At 36.9% G+C, this 21,867-nt stretch overlaps 1 protein-coding gene across 2 annotated transcripts in view; it reads right to left on the bottom strand.

Annotated features, from left to right (window-relative positions):
• Nucleotides 1-21,867, bottom strand: part of LYST (lysosomal trafficking regulator) — an 83,227-nt gene that overhangs the window by 21,756 nt on the left and 39,604 nt on the right. For both annotated transcript variants that reach the window (XM_080615752.1, XM_080615753.1), the window contains exons 16-31: nucleotides 21,107-21,297; nucleotides 19,291-19,536; nucleotides 17,592-17,765; nucleotides 16,936-17,085; nucleotides 16,118-16,255; nucleotides 14,440-14,638; nucleotides 13,060-13,191; nucleotides 11,324-11,960; nucleotides 10,662-10,839; nucleotides 9,574-9,743; nucleotides 8,224-8,454; nucleotides 7,000-7,166; nucleotides 6,393-6,545; nucleotides 4,785-4,976; nucleotides 4,091-4,269; nucleotides 1,279-1,485 (exon numbers count right to left, since the gene is read on the bottom strand). In XM_080615752.1, the coding sequence (XP_080471878.1) occupies nucleotides 1,279-1,485; nucleotides 4,091-4,269; nucleotides 4,785-4,976; nucleotides 6,393-6,545; nucleotides 7,000-7,166; nucleotides 8,224-8,454; nucleotides 9,574-9,743; nucleotides 10,662-10,839; nucleotides 11,324-11,960; nucleotides 13,060-13,191; nucleotides 14,440-14,638; nucleotides 16,118-16,255; nucleotides 16,936-17,085; nucleotides 17,592-17,765; nucleotides 19,291-19,536; nucleotides 21,107-21,297 (3,344 nt within the window). The remainder of the gene's footprint in view (nucleotides 1-1,278; nucleotides 1,486-4,090; nucleotides 4,270-4,784; nucleotides 4,977-6,392; nucleotides 6,546-6,999; nucleotides 7,167-8,223; nucleotides 8,455-9,573; nucleotides 9,744-10,661; nucleotides 10,840-11,323; nucleotides 11,961-13,059; nucleotides 13,192-14,439; nucleotides 14,639-16,117; nucleotides 16,256-16,935; nucleotides 17,086-17,591; nucleotides 17,766-19,290; nucleotides 19,537-21,106; nucleotides 21,298-21,867) is intronic.

Raw genomic sequence — 21,867 nt, 5'->3', positions numbered from 1 at the left:
AGAGCTGACATAATGAAGCTAAGCAGACACAGGGCATAAATGCACTCAATGTGACACTCTCCCAAAGCAGCCACTTCTAGAATGTCAGGTCTTTTCTTACTGGTAAAAGTGTCAACTGAACAGCATATATGTGATCAGAAACATGTAAGTGTCATAGGTTCATCCAATAAGCACTTTCTCTCATTACTATATAGTAAGTCAAACTGTGGCCTATCTTACATAATTTCTTTCATTCTTGCAGTTCCCAAAGGTCTCAAACAGCAACATTCTTACCCCATTTCTGATCATGGCTCTAAGAAATGCTTTCTTTAGAATGTGCACTAAGGGTACAATCAAGAGAAGCTTTTTCCTGACAAACCCAGAAAGGCAGGGGAAACTGTTTGGCTATTTGAGTTAAGAACATAGAATACACAATACCACTTTAAGAATCAATAAAGGCTAAATAAGAAAAGATGGAGTACTGCTTTGATTGAGGACTGACTGCCCCTTAAAATCTACTGGCAATCAGTTCTTACAAGTTTCAGGAAATATGCAGTTGAGAGTTCCAAGGCAAGGGTAATTCCTTCATTAATCTGCTTAAGTTCTAGCATCCTTAGTAAAATTCTTCATGTTAAAACTAGTACAACCTTTTGCTTCTGCCCTACAACGGAGATGTGATGTTGATGTGCTGCAGAGTCAACAGATCTAGACATTACAGACATCATCATTTAGACCTCTTAGCAGCCTTCCAATATCTGAAAGGGGCCTACAAGGACACCAGAGAGGGGCTCTTCATCAAAGACTATAGCAATAGGACAATGGATAATGGGTTTAAGCTTAAATAGGGGAAGTTCAGGTTAGATACAAGAAAGAAGTTCTTTACTGTGAGGGTGGTGAGGCACTGGCACTTCAAAGAAGTTGTTAGTGCTCCATTCCTGGCAGTGTTCAAGGCCAGGCTGGACAGAGCCTTGGGCGACACAGACTAGTGTGAGGCATCCCTCCTGATGGCAGGGGGGTTGGAACTAAATGATCTTAAGGTCCTTTCCAACCCAAACCATTCTATGATTCTAAGATCATCATTCTATCCTCCCTTTTAGAAAACTGTCTACCCTCAGGGTAATATAGCAATTTCAGAGGTACACATAAGCATTTTGTACGACATAACCTTGTCATTACACTGAACATTGCTAAAACACCAGCGAACAACTTTAGCTATGTACAGTTCTAAATAACTAAAAAATTTAAAGAAAAACATTGAATACAGGTTTTACAAACTTTTTTCCACACTCTTGAACTTACTTGCAAATTTGGGCTGAGACAGTCACGCATAATCTCTTGGTGATTTATTTCATGTACCAACTCCAAAGTCTCTTTTCTCTCTTGCAGTGGCCTTGTTGGAGACAAGTTGTGTACAAGAAGCCTGCCAAGTTGTGTACGGAATGTGTCCTTACATGACAAAAGGATTCGTTTCCACTGTTGCTTCGGTACATTCATTCTGCTGGTGCCCTAAGTAAGAGACAGGTTTTTTAGTATTACAGAGTTAGAATTTCCATTTACCAAGTTTTTCACATTACACAACACACAGTTAATACAATCAAAATGTAAAGACAAAGATTTTTGTCAGTGACGTGGACAGTGGGATTGAGTGCGCCCTCAGCAAGTTTGCCAATGACACCAAGCTGTGTGGTTCGGTTGATACGCCGGAGGGAAGGGATGCCATCCAGAGGGACCTCGATACGCCTGTGAGGTGGGCTGATGCCAACCTTATGAAGTTTAACCATGCCAAGTGCAAGGTCCTACACCTGGGTCGAAGCAATCCCAGGCACAGCTACAGGTTGGGCAGAGAAGAGATTCAGAGCAGCCCTGCGGAGAAGGACTTGGGGGTGTTGGTCGATGAAAAAATGAACATGAGCCGGCTTCAGTGTGCGCTTGCAGCCCAGAAAGCCAACCGTATCCTGGGCTGCATCAAAAGGAGCGTGACCAGCAGGTCGAAGGAGGTGATCCTGCCCCTCTACTCTGCACTCGTGAGACCTCACTTGGAGTATTGTGTGTAGTTCAGGTGTCCTCAACATAAAAAGGACATGGAACTGTTGGAACAAGTCCAGAGGAGGGCCACAAGGATGACCAGGTGACTGGAGCACCTCCTGTATGAAGATAGGCTGAGAAAGTTGGGGCTGTTCAGCCTGGAGAAGAGAAGGCTGCGTGGAGACCTCATAGCAGCCTTCCAGTATCTGAAGGAGGCCTGCAAGGATGCTGGGGAGGGACTCTTCATTAGGGACTGTAGTGACAGAACAAGAGGTAATGGGTTCAAACTTAAACAGGGGAAGTTTAGATTCGATAATAGGAAGAAATTCTTTACTGTGAGGGTGGTGAGGCACTGGAATGGGTTGCCCAGGGAGGTTGTGAATGCTCCATCCTTGGCGGTGTTCAAGGCCAGGTTGGATGAGGCCTTGGGTGACATGGTTTAGTGTGGGGTGTCCCTGCCCATGGCAGGGGGGGTGGAACTAGATGATCTTAAGGTCCTTTCCAACCCTAACTGTTCTATGATTCTATGATTCTATTTCTCTACCAAAATAAAGTGTTTCAGTTTAAAGATCATTATTACAGTTTAAAAAGTGTTCTACTAAAAACTGAAGAATTCAGTCTAAGAAAATAAGCACATTTTTCTCAATCTGCCAGTATTAAGAAAAAAATGGATTTTCAATTAGATGGACTATACAACAATCCAAACAATGTGAATTGTGATGTAGAGGGTTTAAACATAAAAGGTGGGGTTTTTTTTTTGCTTATTTTAATGAGTAGTCCTTCTATGTTAATCACCTGCTTCTGAATGAACTACTTCAAAAGATTAGAAACCAGGCATTGGACTGAGATGCTTGTGCTCACAAAAAGAAAACTGCCATCTTTGGTGAATACAAGTAAAGCATGATGGAAAGATAACATAGAATAGTTAGGGTTAGAAAGGACCTTAAGATCATCTAATTCCAACCCCCTTGCCATGGGCAGGGATACCTCACACTAAACCATGACACCCAAGACTTTGTCCAACCTGGCCTTGAACACCAACCATGGATGGAGCATTCATAACTTCCTTGGGCAACCCATTCCAGTGCCTCACCACCCTCTCAGTAAAGAATTTCTTCCTTAGATCCAATCTAAACTTCCCCTGTTTAAGTTTGAACCTGTTACCCCTTGTCCTATCACTACAGTCCCTAATGAAGAGTCCCTCCCCAGCATCCTTATAGGCCTCCTTCAGATACTGGAAGGCTGCTATGAGGTGTCCACGCAGCCTTCTCTTCTCCAGGCTGAACAGCCCCAACTTTCTCAGCCTATCTTCATATGGGAGGTGCTCCAGTCCCCTGATCATCCTTGTGGCCCTCCTCTGGACTTGTTCTAACAGTTTCATGTCCTTTTCATGTTGAGGACACTAGAACTGTACACAATACTGCAAGTGAGGTCTCATGAGAGTAGAGTAGAGGGGCAGGATCACCTCCTTTGACCTAACAAACTTAATTTTCCAGAGCTAGAAAGAAAATTAGGTTGAGCTACTTTTTATAAAGATAGTCTAAGAGAAATAAAGAAACAAAAACCAGTAAGCTGTTTTCCAATAAAACTATTTCAAATTACCCAAGCAAAACAAGATCACCTTGGATAGGTGAACAGGCTACCACCCGTATGCTAGTATCAACCCTTTGGCTACAATTGACAAAAACAAAAAAATTCTCCTTCTCAACTGCAAAATATATTATAGAGAGAAATTGCTCAAGCTCTCCATCATCAGTGGATGTACAGCAGATCTTGTTTTATAGGCTCCAAACTGAAATGTTGAGGTTTAAGAGACAAAGCAAATTTGTGGACTACACAGAAGTCTAGTGTGCTTGTTCAAGAAGCACAAATTTGCTAAATGTTAAGATAAAAATTAGAACAGATGCATTTATTTTTTTACAACTGCAGAGTAACTGGGAGGCTAAACAGCCCTTTTAATGCCATAGCTTAATTGAGACAGTAAGGAAAGCGTTTATGGACAGAATACTTCATGCATTAAAAGTTCCCAATAAAGGAACTTTATGAAACATGCTTTATTTAATGTGGACAATATCTAATTACTTACAATGGCTACTTTGACACCTTCCACCAACATTTTGAACATTTCTTTAAGAAAAGGATTTGTTCTGCTAGGCAGCTCATGCTGGCTTTCCTCTTCGGGAACTTCCCGCTGGGATGCTGAAAGTTTGCTTTGATTTGTATTTTCTGTGATACCCAGTACATCAAGGCACTCTTCAGTAGATGCTGAAAATTAAAGAGGCACATATTGATCAGTACCATCTCAAACAAGACAAATCTATGATCCTTTAGTTGGCATTAAATCAAATACTGCCTTTACTACTATATTTACCATACCTACTCTTTCTTTCTTCTGTGGAATTTGAACTAGCCCCTGAAGTCATCAAGTCTTGCTAACAAAACGTAGCCAGGTCACAGAAACATACAAACTAATACAGAGAGAACAGATGCTCCCTTTCTCAGAGTTAAGTTTTCAGGTAATAATTCAGGCAGTTAACACATGAATGGACTAACATAGAATTAAAACAACTCATCTAGTTCATTCAGATAAAAACTGTATCCAGACTGTCAGTTACATAATACCGAGAGACAAATTACTGAGAGAATGGTTAAATCCATTAAACTAGCATCAGCAGTATTACTTTCCTCTCAAACATTTCAACACTCCAAAAGCAAGAATCCATTTTTCATACAGCACTACACTAGCTGTCAAAACAGAGACGAACAAAAGGAAATCCTACCTAAATAAATGAGCCTGTTAACAGCTAGAACAGCCAGCCTCTGTAACCTTTGTACAAACTCCGCCTCCGTGGCTTGAATAGGATTTTCTTGGCTCATTCTCCGCTGCATCATCATATTGAATTCCTCACTTGCTAGTGAGCGCATTTTCATCAGCAGAGCATCAGACTGAGCAAGTGGAAACTTTTTGGAGCCTTTAAAGAGAGAAACACTAATAGCATCTTTCTAAAATACACAAAGAGTTAATCATTCAGCAACTGCTTTCATCCAAAGAGCTCACATCATTTAAGGAAACAAAATATTTGAAATGCATAACTATTGAAGAGAATATATGTATTATCTGGAAGTTTGTCTTTTGAAAGCTTTTCTATTTGAAAATAAATATAGAAAATTCAGGAAATGATACTTTGAAATGAGTTATTCTCAGGATCAGATTTATTCTACCACTTGCATATTTGTGTAAAGCAGATTCTAACAGTTATTTTTATTTATCTTTTTACTGTGTAATTATGATAAAGGATTAAAAATTAACCATGCAAGAGAGTTACTGCATATCAAAGTAGGTTTATCAGCACAAATGAGTCATCAGTTGTGTTAACAGTTTATAAACAACATTTTGTAACATAGCCATTGCCACTAATTTTGATAGAAGTACTATTTCTAACTCAGAAGATTATTCATTAAAATTTTCTTGAAATGAACTGGTAGGTCTTGACTGAACTTGCTTCTTTCAAAAATAACTGGTTTTTAAGTCATCTTTAGTGCCTTACCAGATTTGCTGATATAAAAGTATTTTCACCATACTTACCTAGGCTGATAGAGAGGGGCCTGGAATAACTGGGACTAACAGCAGTTTTCTTTGTTTGAGGCAAGTTTTTCGTGGTGTTTTTTTTTTTTTTTTTTTTTTTCTCCATCAAATACATGTCAGGTTTTAAAAGTGTATCTTGTACAAAGTCTTAAATGCAGCTTCATTTATAGGAGATACATAAAAACAATAAACTCCTAGCCAGAAGACTCCAAAACCTTTACATGATTCATAAAATATCAAATACACGACAAGAATTACTTCTACAGCTAGAACTGTACCAGTGTTTCACAAGCACAACCACAGTGGAATCTAGGAATCTCACATTCCCAACTATAAATTTGGAGTGCCAGGTATTTACTTCAAATGTTAACTAATTGGAAGTCGTGCAACAATGCAAACCCCATGATAGCTGTGTTAAAATTACAAGCACTAACTTTATTTTGATGTTTCCTTGCTGTGAAGTTGGCTACTAAAAACACTATGAATTACTTAAAGACGTTTTTATAGTAACTTGTGAATTGAAGAGAATCCCAAAAGAAGGTAATATCTGGCTTTAGACACTGCAGTGAGAGTAAGGTGAAAGATTTCATTTTTTGTACCCTACTCCCTCCCTCTAATACAAAACCCCACAAGTTCAAAATGGGCACAGGCTATACTATTCTAAAAATATGTTTATTGTTTTATAAAGCCAATCCACAGAAAAAGCAAAGCAACTGGACCCATTTGTTGGATCACTAAAATTGTAGTTTGAAAGTAATACATACAGGAGAAGGTACAAGGATATTACACTTCTGGTACTCACCAGCAATCCCTTTACGCTTTTGAAACATGGCACGATGTGGTGCAGATTGTGATGGGACTGAACCGACCTGCTCCTGAGCATCCTGGGTTGCTGTAGTTTTTATTAATTCAATGGCTGCTTGAAGAACTCTTAACTGCAGAACAACTGCTATATCTACAGAAAGAGGCATGCAAAGGGTACCTGACATTCTTTACACATCAAGATTTTTTTTTACCAGATGTCTGTAACAAGTAAAAATACACAAACCATGCCAAGAGCTGAAGCTCTCAATTCTACAGATGTCACCCATTATTTCACAGTCCACAAGTGAGTTCTCAAGGAAAAGCTATTGAATTTGCTTATCTTGAAGTAAGCTAAATGAAACTGTATAGAACATTTCCATTTAAATGCCCTTCATGACTTATTGTTTGTTCAGATTGGTACTAAACAATTCTTTACTGCAAGGCAGACTCCTGAGGAAAACTACTACTTCAGAATCACTTTGAAGAAAAATATCCATCACCAGAAAACTTCCCCTTCTCCCTCAGCAGGAACATTAAACAAAAATCAGAGGGAAAGGGTTTTACTTCTCCAGTCCCATGACCCCCAAAATAAACAGATAACTTACTTTGCATCCTTGCATTTTTACTATTTTGAAGATGACCCAGCAGCACAATGAGGTCTTCAATAACACGAAAATACTGAGAACCTGAGGAGCTGCAGGCATGAATTGCAACTGCCACCAGCAGCTGTTGTATATCGCATGCAAGTAACTTGTAGTCATTCAAGGGAATGCTGCAAAGAAAGTTGTTTAACCAGAAACATTACAATTCTAATAGATTGTAACCCATAACAAGACCCGTGACTATTCCCCTTGTTACTTCTGCCAACCGTATCTAATATTATATTCTACTTTATATTAAAATATTACTCCTGAGGGCTGGAACACTAATCAAAACATGCCTCTTTAACATTAACTTTAGCAGCCTGGATACCTGCAAATCTTTGAGACAGTCTAACATTAAAATTGTAACAAAGTTCAACTGGAAAAGCAATGATGCATTATTATCAGATTTTTAGTTAAAGGACAGGTCTGAAGTCCTGCATTTCTCAAAAGAAAAAAAAAAAACAAACAAAAAACCCACACCAAAAACAAACAAACAAACAAAAATCAACAAACCAACGGGGTAGTATCTCACTTTGTAACTATGCTGAACTTTAACCATACTGGGGTAAAAAGGAAATCTGTATTTATTCAGGATACCAACCAAAAAAAAAAAATTAACTAAACCACATCTCTCCTTCCTTCACTGAGTAACCTTTCTTAAAGTACAGAATGTATGTAACTAATGAAGTAATTGAGTTCTCAAATTATCAATTATTAAATCACAAGCAGCACAGGAGAGTTTACCTACAGATACAGTAGAATGCTACCATCTCCTGGATGCTTGTCTTACTGTTCAGGTGAGTTTTAGTAGAAAAAGCATCCAAAGTGCTCACAGTGTGACAGGTTAGCATTTTAAGATGTCACTGAAAGTTTATCACTTGAAAGTTTAAGGTATGGAAAGAACATTTTACATTCCTTTGTTTGAACTGAACAGCTAAACATTAATTTTCACTTACAGGTATAATTAAATCCTAAAGCCTCATAAACAGTACTATTTTGTACATTCTCTCTGATCATTTTACAAAGTAGAACAAAAAAGAATTGTAATTTTTCTAGACTTGAGGTTGTGCCTGGACTATTTCATAGCAACAATGATACCATTGTTACACTTGTACATGATACAATGATATAAATGTATCATTCATACAATGATGTCCAATGATGCAAAAATGATACAATACTCACTTTGTTTCCAGTCCATTAAGAGCAGCCAGGGTATTACACAACACGTAGAGCAAACCATTATCAAGCAGTAGGTCTGCAACTTTTGAACAGGAATTCATGATTTGTAGCAGGAGACAGAAGCAGTTATGCAGCAGAACATTATCATACAGAGAGTTCTCAATAAGACCCAGAACAGGAATGACACACCATTTTCGAAAGAGTCCAGCATTCTTGACATCTTCCAGATCAAATCTATTAACATAAATGTTAGTGACATCCTTTAAATAGCAATCTGGTATATACAACTGGACTACCAGTCTTTACGAGTATTTTGGCTAAGAAGTAGATGGCAATTTCCTACATTTTATTGCAGTAACAATGCCTGTCTGCTAAAAGTTATAAAACATGGAGTAAAATAAACACTTCAAATCACCACAAGGAAACAAAGTATCTTAAAAGTATATCTGAAGCTTCAGCTAACTACCATCTACAATATAAATTTCATGAAAACAGAGGTTTGGGTTGGTTTTTTTTTTTTAATCAATATAGAATATGACAAATCATCTTTCCAGTTATAAGTGTTACAACTGGCACAGACTATCAAGAAATCCGATACAGCTTGGCATCAATATAACAATATACTGACTGACAGCAGGCTTGATGTCCTATATCCATTACTTCTGAAGTTTCATTAAGTTTTGCACTGATGACTAAACTTAGATGCATGTTCTCCTTGTACAAACATTAAGTAGTCAGACTAATTCTAAAAAATGGAATTTATTTAGATAGTTGTCTTAGAGGTGATCTCCTTTCCTCAGTATGAGGTGGCTCTTTGATTCAAGGAAATAGCTTACCTGTGGGATTTTCCTGAAGGAAATAGAGATTTAAACTCAGGGCCAAGCCGAGGAAGCAACTGCAGCATCAAACTTTTTCCTTAATCACCTACCAAAATCCAGGAGCAGCAGTATAATGACTGCTACTTAAAACATCTAAGGATATAAATCAGTTTCATGTAGGCTCAGAAGAGAAAGAGTTAAACTGATTACAGGACATTTGAAGTGCAAAGGCCTCTGAGGCCTCAGAAAGGCTGAGGGTTTAGAAACTCCCAGCTAATAGCACCCATCAGAGGAAGTTGCTTACAAACAGCTTAAGGGCCATAGTAGACATAAGAAGTTTAATACACTCAAATGTTAAAGGTACAAGGCAAAACATTTCAAAATGGTTTTCAAGGAACATTTTTTTGTATGGTAGTTGACTGCTAGGAAGAGAATAGGAATTAGAAATCTATCACATACCCTTGCCTCCTGCACGGCTCACTGCTTGTACTTAGAATAATAAGTCACAGGATGCAAAAGCAAAGCATTAACTTACTCTTCATCCAAGCCAACAGAGCGGCCAAAGAGCATTTCCAAAAAACACTCTACAACTTCCTGAGTCCCCTGGTGAAGGTACAGCTGGTTGGCTAGCAAGGAGAAGCCCCGATTCTTTAAGAACTTCTCCTTCTGCTCCCTCCTTGCTCTGTTGAAATATGCATCCAACAACTAAAAATAAATGCATAATTATGATGTAAGATTTAAACACTTAAAATAACTCCCTTGAAAGTTAAGCTGTTGTCTGTGGCTTTAATAGTTTGAAATAAAAAAAAATTAAAATTTCAGATTAAAAACATCAGTTGCACTATTGCAATTGCAATCTATAGTGCCCCATTACAACTGTCAGCTGACTTTATCCTTTTAATATCAAGACTTAGGTTTTTAGTCAATTGGGGTGGTGATGGAGGAGATGAAATCACACACAACAGTCAGAATGCACATATAAATACATTCAGACTTTCTATACTTGTTAAATACTGCACTTCGATGTGTATGCAGTTTTTGTTAATAAAGTTACATAACCTTATTCTTCCTCAAATTAAAACAGAAATCCATGTAGTTTTAACTCTGCACAATGTTATCATCCAGGAACATTGTCTTTGTCAATGCTACAAAAATCTCTGAAAACAGTCTGAAGTCTCAAGTCCACTTTTAGGCCACAGATATGCACGTAACACACCAGAATAACTGAAAGTCAACTGTGTTACTAGTCAAAACTTTGCTTGCACCTTAATTTAACAGAATGCATCACGAATTTAATGCTCAAGAGATGGTCACCAACTTCCTGCATTGTTGCTTCCATTTATATCAGTAAAGCTGCTGTATACTTTGGCTTAGATCATAGACTATATTTACCTATTGCAAGATTCTAAAATTGTGTTGTGGTTTGTTTTGGGGTGCTTTTTTTAAAAAAATAAGAAAATAATCCATGGGGGTGGAAATATATCTTAAAACTCAGAAGTAAACCTAGAAAATCGTTGAAAGCAAATTAAAAGGTACTTAAAAAACTTATGTTAAAATGTTAAAAAACATGTTAACAACACTAGTTCGTAACTTTTTAGCTGAAAGCATTTTGCATAGACCTACTTTAATAACTCCTTGTTGTATGAGAGGAGATGGGTGGTTCACAAGAACTATGAGATAATCAGGTTGGATAAGTTTGTCCATCACATCTTCTAGCATGATATCTGGTAGGATTAGGAGAACTCCACGCAAGAGGTCATATAACCCACAACAGATAAGCACAAGATAGTCTTCCGTACATCTGAAAACAGAGGAATATGTTGCACTATAGTTTATTGTCTACAACAGGAGACATAAAAAAAAATGCATAATCTTTTGCTACTCTTGGACAGGAGAGGAAAGAAGAAACCTGTCAAGCATTTCTCCAAGACTCTTATTACCACTCTTCATTAACACTTTTGGATGGCAGATAGCAAAAAGGATAATCTGACCAGAACTATTTGCTTGAGATTTTTTGTGAGGTAGCGTAAAAAGTTCCCACTTCTACCGTAGATGTCAAATTCTTGATCTTTAAAGTTTGCTATGTAAAGAAAGATTGCAAAAAATGAAACAACGCAATTCTACAGACTAAAAGCTGAATGAATTCGTTTATGACAGCCATTGAAAACATACCCTTCATTTTCAGGCTTACAATTTTTGTAGAATAGTAATCAAGACCAAGAATTGCAAAATTAAAGCTCATATACTGAGGTACTGCTAATATGCTATTTTGCTTATCTGCTTACCTATCATCAGGGCTTTCAGATGGTTTTTCGATATTCTCATCAGCTGAAGAAAAAGGAAGGCTCTCCCAGTCTTCAGCAAGTACATTCTTGTCCACAAGGCTTGGCCAGCGAGCAATGGTTGATGATCCTCCATGAACAGAAAATGCTAAGCCTAACCCTGCAAAATTACTCTGAGTCTTCTGAAATGAAGGCAGTCCTTTCAGGTTGTCTGGACGACTTAGTGATGGCTCAGCTGCAGCACCACCACCTTCATTACATTTGAGGTCTGCATCTGCTGCTTTACTCTCAAATGCATTTTCAGTTAACTCTTCTTCTTTTGCAATATCTTCAAATGTTTCAGCAGATGTTAACTCTGAGTCACAAACTGTTTTTGCAGACTCACAACTACTAAGAAAGAGTTCTTCCTGTACTCTCTTTACCATTTCAGAGCTTCCTACAAAACCAGTTCTACCCTGCAGATCAATGTAGTCACACCTGCCAATAGCCTGCAGGTCATCAACACTCCTTCCCATTCTTTCAGTCAGTCTTTTTTGATGAACTTGAGGTGAGGAAGTAGGAGATGCTGGTAAGCTTTTGCAAAGCCTTTTAGGTGTCTGAGAGCTTATTTTCTGCTGTACACTAGCCTTGGAAGTGCTCCCTAGAGAAATAAGGATATCTTTAACATTCATTTTACACTAGAAACAAGCTTTTCCCTCAATGTTGTGCTCCACATATATTTAACACAGTGAAGACAAAAGCTAATTTTATGTGGGAAAACTAGTTCAACACCTGGCATAGCTCAAATTTGGCCAATCAAGTAGAGATAGTAAACTATTATGCAGCAGGTAATAAATTTGAAAAATATATAAAATAACAAATAATTTTTGCATATGTACTGGAGTTTCTAGATTTACATTATGATCATCTCAACAAACCCTCAACAGGAATTTGTACAGAATCATAGAAACATTGAGGGTGGAAGGCACCTCTGGCGATTGTCTAGCTCAACCTTCCTGCTCACAAGCAGGCTCAAATAGAGCAGGTTGCTCTGCTTCACTCTTGCATCAGAGGTCCAATCTATCAACATGTTTCAGTGGTCACTGAGAAAGTTACCAGCTTCAACTATGTAATAACTTCACACTATTTCAGCATCTATAGCAGAGGAATTCAAAGCTGATTCAAGCAGCTATCGTCATAGACCTCAACTTATTTAGTATGCTATATAATAAGACTGTTCCTAGAAAATTATTAGATTTTAATTTATATAACCAAGGTATCCAAGTTGTTCTTTACAAGATAAACTTTCCCATCCTCTATCATGTAGGAACAGTATACTTGCAGTATAACTAAATGCCAATACTTTTAATTAGGCACAGAAAATATTATCAGTCTAATGCCTTCTGCATAGATAGGATAGCTACTTAAAACTCACAATTTCAAACTAATGCCTGGTTAAGGCAGTCTTATACATCTCTACCAGGTCTGTTTAACAAATGAAATTGTTCAGCTGTCTGGTCCACTTCTCTGCCTGAGCTGTCAATATGGCAACTTATCTCAACTTGAGAACAAAGAGCAGTTTAGGTAACATGTTCAACTGCATCCTCCTTACTCTGTTTTTCAGGCATCGAACTCCAAAGAACAGAGAGAGATTTGTAAGAAATATCTGTGGAAAAGTAAGACTTTTTAAGCACTCTAGTCATCTGCCAAATGACAAATGACTGTGTCTTAAAGTCTTTGTTTTTCCAGCACTGTTTTACCTCCCAGTGGTAAAGCTGTAAATCCAGTTGGAGTTGTAATCATAAATGCAGAGCTGTCCACTGACTTCCCACCACTGCTGGAATTTCTCAGGTACCTAAGTGATTCGACTTTCTCCTGAAAAATTTTGCCATCTAGAAAGAAAAGAGAAGGGGAAAAGTTATGCAAGAGCTTTGAGTTTGCATTTTTTATATATATTTTGAGACTCACAGTAGTCAGGTTACATTTCAAGCTTATCACTGGAGGCTAATGAGAAGTGCTCAACACAAACATCAGGAAAAGCATTTGAGAAAAAACTTCTTTTTCAGTGATATATCTTTAAAGTTTACTTCAGAACAATGAAAATATTATGATGTTCTAAAGCAATTGTATTTAAAGATAGTCCTTGCAGTCATACAAGCAGTAATAAATGACTTTCACCATGTTGAAAACAGGTGACTGTTGTCAAACAGTTTCATCTACTAAGGCTCAAAGTATCACAAAGTACATTTTACTCTTGCTCAGAATTTTACATCTCTTCATATTAGAGGACAGATACAGATAAAACAACTGCATTGCCATTGAAAATGATTACTAAAACTGGAGTTTCACAGGCATCTGCAAAAGGAGAACACATTTCAAACTTGGATGATGCTTTCCACATTTATATAAACTATGGTAAAAAGTTGTACAATGCTACATGAATTATACATCTACCAGGTTCTCTTTTTTTCAAAATAACAATGTGAATTTTTAAAGCTCTTATCACTCATTTTACCAAAGTGATCATCTAGTACAGATATATTTAAGACAGCTGTTGTGCTAGATCTAGACCCCTCTAAGCACATAGGTACTTTCACTAACTCGTATGCAATGTGCTGATGGTGCCTGTCAATGATATCTTGCAGTGCAACTGATCATTTGTTAAAAATGCTTCTCAGGCCTTCTATTTTTATAGGAATTTTGTAACAGGAAACAGAGATGGAAAAAGGTCCATGTACACGTTTCTGAGTAATCTTCAATCACAGGTAAGTTAAATGTTTTACTCTAAGATTTGACTACAGGCAAATGGGTTCATACAAGCAGCTAATGTTACACATTCCATTTTGCAGCATCAATCTTTAAAGAAAGTTAAAGACAACCACCAGAGAGATTATCTATGGTTGTAGGCAGAAGAAAGCACCTCAAGTAAGCCAAGCAAAGTCTAACTGTCTCTCAATACTGTGAACTACTGTTACTTTACTAAGTCCAAAGAGTTCAATAATTTCTACATATAGTTATTACAATGTAGGAATCAAATAATGTATTCATAGAATAGTAATTTATAAGAGTGAAAGACTGAGCTATTAATTAATGACTATATTTTAATCTTATTTATTTATAGTCAAATGTGACTTATCTACCTATGTGCAGAGAAAAGTAGAAGTTGGTAGGATTGTGACAAACATATGTATTAGTGGGAGGGTGAACTGCTAAGAGGAAATTGAAAACCAGTGTCAGCAGTTCCAGGTCTGGGGGAGATCCAAGGACTTCTTCAATTATTTTTACAAACGATCTGCAAACCTCCCTAGGCAGGGATGCGAAGTGCCCTTCTTTATGCTCCTAGAAAGGAAGAGCAGTACAACTGTCAGTCACTAGTATTTTTCATTTGACATAAACTGTCTTTTTCTTTAATTTTAGGTTGTCATGCTATAAAACAGACTAGTCGAAAACAGCTAAAGCTTAAGTAATAAAGCCTGCACTCTTTAGCGAGGAGATATTGTACCTTCTCAATGTTACTCAAGTCCAGCATGCAAAATTCAGGCACAATCAAAAGTCTGCAGATGTTACAGAAGTTTATTTTCAGAACATGAAAATATTCTACAAATTACACTACTCTGACTTGAAATGCTGGAGCCTTAAGACACAAATCACCATTGAAAGAGTCATTTACTATATTACATTCACTATACATATATATATACACTCACATTATATATACATACATATATATATACATATATATTACTATATTACATTCACTATATTACATATTTGTAGCAAAATTAAAATAGTTGCTGATACTAACATGTCAAATATTAAGAACTTCCTGAACAGTGCCATACACTGGGTCTTCTGTATTTCCACTTCAATAGCTATTTTTTATAAACAAATATTTAAGATTTCATTGACAATTATATTTCTAATTTCTGCTAGATCAAGCATTCTATAGCATTTGACAATGGCTGTTGGAAAAAAAGTCTGTTAACTGAATAATGATTTTTAGAACAGGACTTCAAGAAACTTGTGGTAAACCTCACTAATGTGAGCATGGTGATTAACTTGTTCCTAACTTACCCTAACTTCTCTAAATTTCACCTCTTTTTAGCATCTTCACTGAGACTACTGTATGAAAAGACTAAATGAAGTTTTCAAAGAAATGTAAACTAGAAAATACAGTGTAGGGAAAAAAAGGGATTACAGTATGTGTTTTCACAAATAGATACATACTACATGCAGGAAAACACTTATAAATCATGTTTCTAAGAAGCAACTACCAAAGGGCTGAAGCACTTTCCCAAAGTCCTTTTTAGAATGGCTATCTCCATGCCACGGAAGAAACTACTATTGGATCAAAATTTTGGGAAGAGTGCTCAGACTGAGAACTACACGCCAATTGCCCTGTTAGCTCTGATAAGATACAGGGTAGTTTCTCCTGCTTGCACATTATCTGTGTTTTTCAGCAATGAAGACTGCAACTAGTACAAGACATCTCAGGTCTTTTATAAAAAGACTCACAGCTCATTTAAGCTCCCACTCATGTATGGATTGGGCAGATAACCAGGTACCTAGGTTTTCAAATAGTACCAGACGGTTAGAATCTCTTGCTCCTTGTCCCTTCTGTTCAGCAGTAAACAGAGCATCCAGAAAGGAACTGTATCAGTTTACAGAATGTCTCCTGAAGATGATGAAATGGGTCTGGAAGCATGGAGGACAGTCTACTAAAGCAGCCTTTTCTATAGCATTTAGTCTCCACCATCCCACCTCCAAGTAAAACTGAGTATTTGCCAAGCACAAAGTAGGATTTCTGAGTGAAAGTACCTGCAGAACCTGACAAGTTAACAGGAAGTGATGTACCACTTGAGCTTTCAACAGCTGCTTAATGTTAAACATCTGCTGGTGATGGTTAGCTCTGATAAGGATTTCTAGAGCTGCTAACAGAGTTTCCCAAACACCTTGCTGAAAAATAAAACAAAACAGGAACATGTCTTTGAGAAATAGATTTCTGAGCCTACACACTGAGAATAAAAAAAAAATAATTAAAAAAACCCAAAAAAAACCTCACCAAAAAACACCACCAAAAAACCCCCCAAAACTCCAAACCCAAAAAACCAAACCCAAACAAAACAGTTAAGGAACATAACTAAAGTCAAGTTAGTTTCACACTTAAGAATGCGACTAAATAACTGCAAATGATCAGGTCAGAACTAGAAACTATCGGAAAAGTCATGCTCATATAAAAGCAAGCATGTTTTCATGTTTAAGCTACCAAAAAATTACTTCTTGTCTAAAACTCATTTTGCATACTTTATTAACAGCAGATGGTTATTTTCAACAGCTTAACTTCAGAGGGAAGCAGATCTTCCTCAGTCTTGACAAGTATCCCTAAAAATTTAATCCATTCAACTCAAGCAAATTTACACTTACAAAATTTAATACACTAAGGATACCTGCATCATTGACAATAGGAACTTGACGCTACTACCAGCTAGTTAGAGAAAAATAAAGACCATTAATTTTAGAAAGTTTGAGTAACTACTGACATCTAACAAGAGAAGTTAATTCCAGACCTCACAGTACTTATTCTTTTTATATATTAAGTTTTAGACTTAAAATTTTTCCAAAATTGAAGTAATTACCTTTGCTTTAGACCATATCTTCCAGTCAAGCAGCAGCTTTTCTAATAATTGGACGTCTTGGATGACTGCAGTAGAATCTGTGTCAAGCATGAATTGCCCATTTTCATTTATATAGAGAATCTCATCACTGCAGCATCCTTCTAAGAGTGTCTTGAAGGGGGGGGAAGTTTTTTTTTTTAATGTCATAAGAACAAAGCAGTAGTTTTTCTTATCCAACTTATAAAAAAAAAAAAATTCTTTAAAGAAACAAACTCTTAATAGTGAAGGCATATATCTACCTGGTCACCTTTGAGAATTGTTATTGAGTTTAGTAACCCCACTGGAGGCATTCAAGAAGCTTATTTTTCACTACAATTTAGAAAAAAATAGTTTTTCAAGTGCACTGAAATATTTTTAATTGCTTTTAAGTTTAAGCTTGCTCAAAAATCTTGCTCTGGCAGCTGCACATCCTCCCCATTTCTTCTGCAATCAGGATCTCCCAATACTTCTTTTATCTTCCCTTACCTATCAGGAGTTACTAGTTCTCCTACACCAAACTTGCTCCAAATCACTGTTTTGCCTTTGTGAAGACAGTTTCAAACGTAGAATTAAACTCACAGAAGTTTCTAAATTTGTGCTAACACTGAACAAAATATGAGGTTTAAAGAGCACTCTACCTTCAGCATGCAAAATCCAACAATGCATTTTGGTTTGATCAACACTCGATGAATCATAGAATAGCCATTACAATTGTCCATCTCTTGTATTCTCTGTTGATTGTATTTTGTTAAAGATAGTATAAGTTGCAGTGCTAAAGCTTGTGTGTCTTCACAGCTGCTAATCTCTACAACCTGAAAAGGCAAATTTTGTAGAACAATTTAAACTATAAACATTTAGGAAAAAAAGCCTTAAAAATACTTCGTTGCAGCCTTAAATCATAACTTCTGGATTAAGTCTGTTTTGGAGACTTTGAGGTTATGTACATAACCTTCATTTTTAGCTTATGTGCGTATATCACATATTATTACATCTCAAGTGATAATTCCTGCTGTGATAAATTACAATCTGCTAAGAAAGCAGAAGTCCTATTATAAGAATCCCTTTGAAGAAAAGAATTTGTGCTAAGTAAAATTTAGAATTTTTGCCATGCTAAGAAGTCACAAGGTCATGAAATACATAATCACTTGTAAGAATAAACTCTGTTGTTTGCCCTGGAAAAGTACATTTTCTAAATGTTTAAGAAAAGGTTTACTAAGGTTCCTAAAGGTCTAGACTATCTCTCCGTAGAAGTGTCAAACATGAAAGTTCTATTTGTCCATAAAGAGCCAAGCAATTTGATATACGAAGACCACAGACCACTCTTCACTCTTTGCTTCCCACTATTCTTGAATCCCCAAAAAAGAGCAAGTAGTATTTTTACAGAAAAATTGCAAGAAAGAAATCTCACATGAACAGAATTTTAGTTCCCATAGGTTGCCTTCTGTGTACCTGTTAATTCTGCTGCACTTATGTACATGTATACTTGTAACTGGCTGGAAGCTGATCTATTGTTTACTTGCTTTATTGATGCAGTCTACAGCAAGATCTGTAGCACTTCACATACATTTACATAATGCAGTAACATGAATAAGGATTTTCTCCTCGTATTTCAGTATGGATGTTAAAATTACAGGAAGCAGTGGCTTCATAATCAGAAGCCTGAATGCATGAGTGCCTCTAGTCTAATGTGCATTGGTTACTCTCCATGCAACTTTCAGAACACTACCATTGCCAAAGGCACACAAAACTAACAAGTTTTAGGCCTACATTAGTATTTTGAATTAACTGTAGTACTTGAGAGACTCCTAGCACAGGTATTAGCCTCAGCTACCACAATTAAGTAGTAACTAAGTGAAGGCTCACAGCCTCCAAATTTCTGAAATTACATTTTTTCTTAAACAGGATAAGCCTTTGAACACGGCTGAAGAGTTATCTTGAAAAGCTCTATTAGATAAAAACAGAGCTCTGCACACTATGTAGTTTTACAGTTATTCATACTTGCATTGTGAATATTCTGTTTCAAGTGTCAAAGATGTGCAATGAATTTAAGTGCTTCTGAAAATATGATCAGTTCTACAAAACTCCTAAACTTGACATTTAGAAACCTCATCTCTAAATCAGAATGTAACACCACATATTACATACCAGTAATATTATAAAAACCATTACATAATTATAATTAAGTTTCCAAATTAAAACAACTTGTGTTATGCCTCAAAAAAAAAGATCACATGCAGACTAAAGCAAGGCAGCTAGAATACGTGATTTGCTACCTAAGATCCAAGGAAGCTTATATGGGAGAACACAGACATTCACCCCTTCCTCCAATCCCCTTACCCTAGCAAAGAGGAAAACAAATGCACCAATTCCTCCAATCTCATGCAGTATACCCTGAAGAGTTTTATATTCAACAGGCTGAAGTATTTTCAGGTGATGAGAGTCCAATACATTGCTCTGAACTTCTTTTAAACTGAAAGGTCTCTGAGAAGGTACAGTTTTCACTTGGCCTTTTAGTCTAATAACAGGTTCATATATGGTGTACTGACCAGGGCAGCATGTGGTATAAACAACAGCAAGACTCTCCTGAAACAAGAGAAGTTTATAAGCTTTTCAAGAAAGTTTAATACAAAACCACAAAAACTAAAACCACCACCCCTGAAACCACCAAAAGCCACACACAAAAGCCACCAAAGAGCAAGCAGCAGCAACTTTGGCAGTTCATTTCTAATTTCCCATTACTGTGCTCTTAAGTTCTATGTGGATGCATGTGCACTGAAATGCAACAGGATTCCTAAATTTTAGCAATAGCTACAGCACTGAAAGTACAGAAAGGACTAAAAAAATTGCACCAGGGATCCCCCTTTTACTCCCTCAAGAATTACAACTATTTTGCAGAAGAAAACTTACTGACAAATTTTAAAGAATGTGAGCACAGAGGTACTGGGCAAATTGTTTTTCCCTTCCTGAAGTGGTGAGTCCAAAATAGAAAATTATCTATTTTTAAAAAAAGTCTTAAATTTTTTTGGTTTAAGTCTATCCTTTAATCAGCTTTGCCGCAAGATGATTTCAATAGAAGTTCCATTACTGATGAAGAGACCTAAACCAGAACCAAAGCTCCTGTGTAAAACTCATTTTCACATAAAATGTAAAATGATCATATTTGGAAGGTTATTTAAAACAAAATAATTACATTTAAGGCACTTGCATTCTATACAGAAGTGCAGAGATTAATTCATCACTTGAGCTTAGTTCTCTCTGGTTACTTGGTATTCTATAAGGCAAAATAAGCTTAAAAGTTGCATGACCGATTTGCTAGGTTTTTCACTTATTCCATTCATTCCTTCTTCGGCTATTAAAAAATCAGTACTGTTGTTTACCAGGATCACATCCAGACAGAATGACCCTTTGCCTACAGCTACAGAGCTGCTGTAGAGCAAAATCAGAAAAATCCCTCTAGTGGAAACAATTTATACAGCAGGAATTACTAAAGCATGAAGACAATTCCCCAAATATAGCAGGTTCATCAATATAAATTAGTATTAATTTTATTATAGAAGTTGCATTTTATTCTTTTTCTAGCATAACCATATTTACATCTGCATCTGCTATGGCTGTTTCAGTCAGGAAATATAAGAAAAGCTAAGGTATGCCAGCCAGAAAATGACTTTCCAGCCAAACTTGATGTAAACTTACTCCCTCAAAAACCTCAAAGAATTGGGATTAAGTCTTTTGCTTCCAGTTAAAGTCAGATAAATTCTCCTCTCTCCTTCCCTTCTCAGTTGTAATGTTAAAAGGTTAACTAAGCTGTCCTGGGCTAACTTTACACTAATGGAGAGAAGAGCTATGTGTTCATCCTAGGGCATTTGAAGGTGCCTTCTTATCTCATAGATTAAATAGGCAATTTTATAGATGCTGGTACATCTAGAAATTGTCAGAATCCAGCCTAAAACAAAATGAAATGGCCACCCCGTGTGGAGTTCAACTCCCATTGAAATAAGTGGGAAAAACCCTGCAGCAATTTTAATGAGAAGTGAGTGGATTTCCTCCTGCCTGCTTTGAGAAAGTAAAGCCCTTTGGGAGACAGCAGGAAGCACATTCCCAGTTTCTTAATCAGTTCCAAGTGATTAAGAACCATTTCTAAGTAGAAACCTACAATCAAAGGCCCAACATCCACTTCCTTTTTTGCCATGAAGAGCTCCTTAATTTGTTCACATTGTAGAATCTCTTTACTTATATATTTAGAGCAATCAGTCGATGTTTTGCCATGTTTACAAGGCATTACAGATGTGAAGTCTGGCCCACATGTGTATAAGTAAAATGCTTCCTCTGGTCCAATCTTTGCACCTAAAATCCAGAGAAGAAGCTGTTAACTCTTTAGTATGCAATAAAGCAAAATTCATACATTGGCTAGTAGACTGCATAAGAGACTTTACAAGGAAGATCACTGGTTGGGTTTTGTAGGCCCTGCTGACAAAAAACAGTCAGTACAGTCTAATGGCTCACTATTAGCTACTGTAGATCCGTGACTTCGGACACATCACATGCCAGATCTCACTGGCAAAGGCACTGAAACCAAGCCAGGCAAATGATCTGCATGAACTGCAGACCAACAGCTCTGAATAGTCAATTACACTTCTTAAAACTGAGAAGGCATCTATCCAAACCTCCTCAGTTTTCAAAGTGTAGCAAGATTACAGACAGCTAGTAGTTTAGAATTGAAGTGTTGCCACCTGGGAGAAACTGAGTGCCCTAAGACAAAAAAGCAGAGCAGGTACAACTATTTCTCCAACCCCTACCCTCAAGGTATTATTTAAAGAAATAGAAGTAACTGCAATTGCCAATTACAGCACTAAAAAGAAAGCAAGAGAACAGTGGCAGAAGTACACACTATGAAGTAACCAACACAAACATTTG

This window comes from Psittacula echo, assembly GCF_963264785.1.
Source record: "Psittacula echo genome assembly, chromosome: 4".
Lineage (NCBI taxonomy): Eukaryota > Metazoa > Chordata > Aves > Psittaciformes > Psittacidae > Psittacula > Psittacula echo.
The sequence above is the reverse complement of the archived record's forward strand: the minus strand, read 5'-3'. Positions and strand labels throughout refer to the sequence as shown.